Raw genomic sequence first — 2,500 nt, forward strand, 5'->3', positions numbered from 1 at the left:
CGTTTATTTCTGTGCTTGTGAAGTCTCCAGCAACTGTCTTTTAAATGTTGCCAAACAGCCTTGAAAACATCACGAAATCAAGGCGGAATGAAGTCATTGGTGAAACTTCTTACATAGGTTTGTAAAAGAAGAAGAAGAAGAAGAAGAAGAAAAACAAGCCTTTTCACAGTAGCTTCCGCCTTCGCTTGCCAGCTTGTCTTAGGATCAATCTCCTGCCTTTCTTCGTGGTCTTCAGCGAACGCCTTTGCCTTAACTCACAAACTGTCTGTGCCTTTAGGAGCCCTTTGAGTGTGCCCCAGACACACTCAAACACACACACACACACACACACACGAACCCTGCCCGTCGGGCAAGGACCCTGGAATCCCGTGACACTCTCGGCATTTTTTGTGTACTGCGCTTGTTGCCTTGATCGTCGTCCTTGTTGTTGTTTGCAGTCGTTCTCCTCACGCGTGCTCGCTCTCGAGTGAGGCAGGACCCCATTGTTAATTGTTCTTTCTTTAAGTCGCTTAAGCAAGAACTCAAAGGTTTTGGGGGGATCGAAGATCCGGGGATGTGCCACAATGACCATGTCTGGGACGGGCGAACTGACGTCGGAGCAATTGCAGCAGCTGTATTTATGCAGTCTCCTGCTGGGAAAGAAAAGGTAAGTGACCCATTCCTCCACATTACTTTGGTATTTGGTTAATGTGTGACTTCGTTAATTTGAATTTCAGCTTTCAGTGAATATTATAGAAATAAGTGTAAGTAATTTCAGAATGGCCATGGTTTGCCCGTGCTTTGGAAAGTTTAGGTTAGATGATTGTGATATGCACACAATCATTATATATATATATATATATATATATATATATATATATATATATATATATATATATATATATGTATATATATATGTGTGTGTGTGTGTGTGTGTGTATGTATGTATATTATAATCTACCAATAGCATTCCCTCTAACATCATATTCTTTAAGTGATGACTCAGTAATGAAACCCATATTTAAAAGAATTAATTTCACAGCACCCTGTTGTTGCTTATGCCTAAGGAAAAGGCTCATCGACAGTACGTTCTCGCTTTCATGCCCTCTACGTAGACTGCCATCCCTTTCTCCTTCTTTTGAAGTTTTACTCACTAAAGAACGTCCTTTCCAAGTGCCTTACTAATAAGATATTTGCCATCCTCATCCTGGCATTCAAGAGAGGAAGCGGTTTCTCAATTCCGCAAGCCTGAGGGTATTCAAAGAGCAAATAGCTGGCATTCAGGGGAACCAAGCAAACATTGCAGTACTCATTATTTGTCCCATATGAAATGTGTATACTTGCCTTCAGCCAACTTAGAGAGAGGTAAAAATGTCTTAAGATTCTATGAAAATCTTTTGCTTAAACTGTTTTCCTTTTCAGCGGCCTTTCGTATTATGGTCTTCCAAGTGGCTTTTGTAAAGTTCTGAACCTGTCATCATCTTGTGATCCGTCTTGAAAGAAAACAGTGCCTTGGGAAAAAAGAGGACATTTGGGTAACTGGGTACGAGAGAGAGAGAGAGAGAGAGAGAGAGAGAGAGAGAGGTGGTGAGATTTTAATTGCGATTAAATAACATTTATCGTAGCATAGACATCGGGTTGATTCTGGTATCAGATAATTTAGGTAATTTTGTCTCAACTCTATGATAATTTGTCGAATTTTGTTCTGTTTTTTAAATAAGGATGTGAAAGGAAACCTCGCGCGCGCCGTAAGTCTTTTTTTTTTTCACTTTATTTTTATTCATTTATCGTTATCTTTAGATTTGGAATTTGAAAGTATTCATTCTGTATACTTGAAGGGATTTAGACATTGTTGAAATATAAGCAACAGTCGTAGATTCCATAGAGCTGAATTATAAGGCATCCAAACTTGACTTAAAGAGAGTAGATGTTTATACAGTCTAAATATTCGCCTTCAGCTTCCAAAGGAAAATTTATCGCTACAGAATATCTTTTAAAAAAATCAGTTTAATCTTTTTCAGCCTGAGCCAGATGCCAGTCACGTGTTCCCGAGGTCCTTCGGGTTTGCTTACATGACATTGAGGCGAGGGAGATTGAAAAAGTTGGACTGTTTGTAAAGTTGCAATGAAAACACACATTGCTTTAAACCCTCTGCATTATCACAAATGTAGTTTCATTGGCATTGGTTATGACGATCATGCATGCTGAGATAATGAAGTAAATTTTGGGCAAGAATTCACACGCCATTTCATTAGTGACCGAAGCGGTATGATATTTTTCACTCATGGGTAAAAACTGGTCATGATTATTATGATCATTTGGCTAATTGTGGCATTTCCTTGAACTGATATTTTGTGGGTCGCTTCGTTGTACAGCTCTCTCTCTCTCTCTCTCTCTCTCTCTCTCTCTCTCTCTCTCTCTCTCTCTCTCTCTCTCTCTCTCTCTCTCTCTCTCTCGTCAGTCAGTCATTCCTGTAAGATAATAGGATAAGTTTATTAACCGTTCGTGAAATTCAAGTCTC

The 2,500-nt window shown here is 39.4% G+C and overlaps 1 protein-coding gene across 10 annotated transcripts in view; it reads left to right on the forward strand.

Annotated features, from left to right (window-relative positions):
* homer (protein) overlaps positions 1-2,500 on the forward strand; it is a 351,701-nt gene that overhangs the window by 92,690 nt on the left and 256,511 nt on the right. For 4 of the 10 annotated variants that reach the window (XM_067096690.1, XM_067096691.1, XM_067096702.1 and 1 more), the window contains exon 2: positions 1-646. This exon is cut by the window's left edge and continues 466 nt beyond it. The exons of the other annotated variants lie outside the window; for them this stretch is intronic. In XM_067096690.1, the coding sequence (XP_066952791.1) occupies positions 564-646 (83 nt within the window). In that variant the 5' untranslated portion in view covers positions 1-563. The remainder of the gene's footprint in view (positions 647-2,500) is intronic. 10 annotated transcript variants of the gene reach the window in all.

This window comes from Macrobrachium rosenbergii, chromosome 53 (assembly GCF_040412425.1).
Source record: "Macrobrachium rosenbergii isolate ZJJX-2024 chromosome 53, ASM4041242v1, whole genome shotgun sequence".
Lineage (NCBI taxonomy): Eukaryota > Metazoa > Arthropoda > Malacostraca > Decapoda > Palaemonidae > Macrobrachium > Macrobrachium rosenbergii.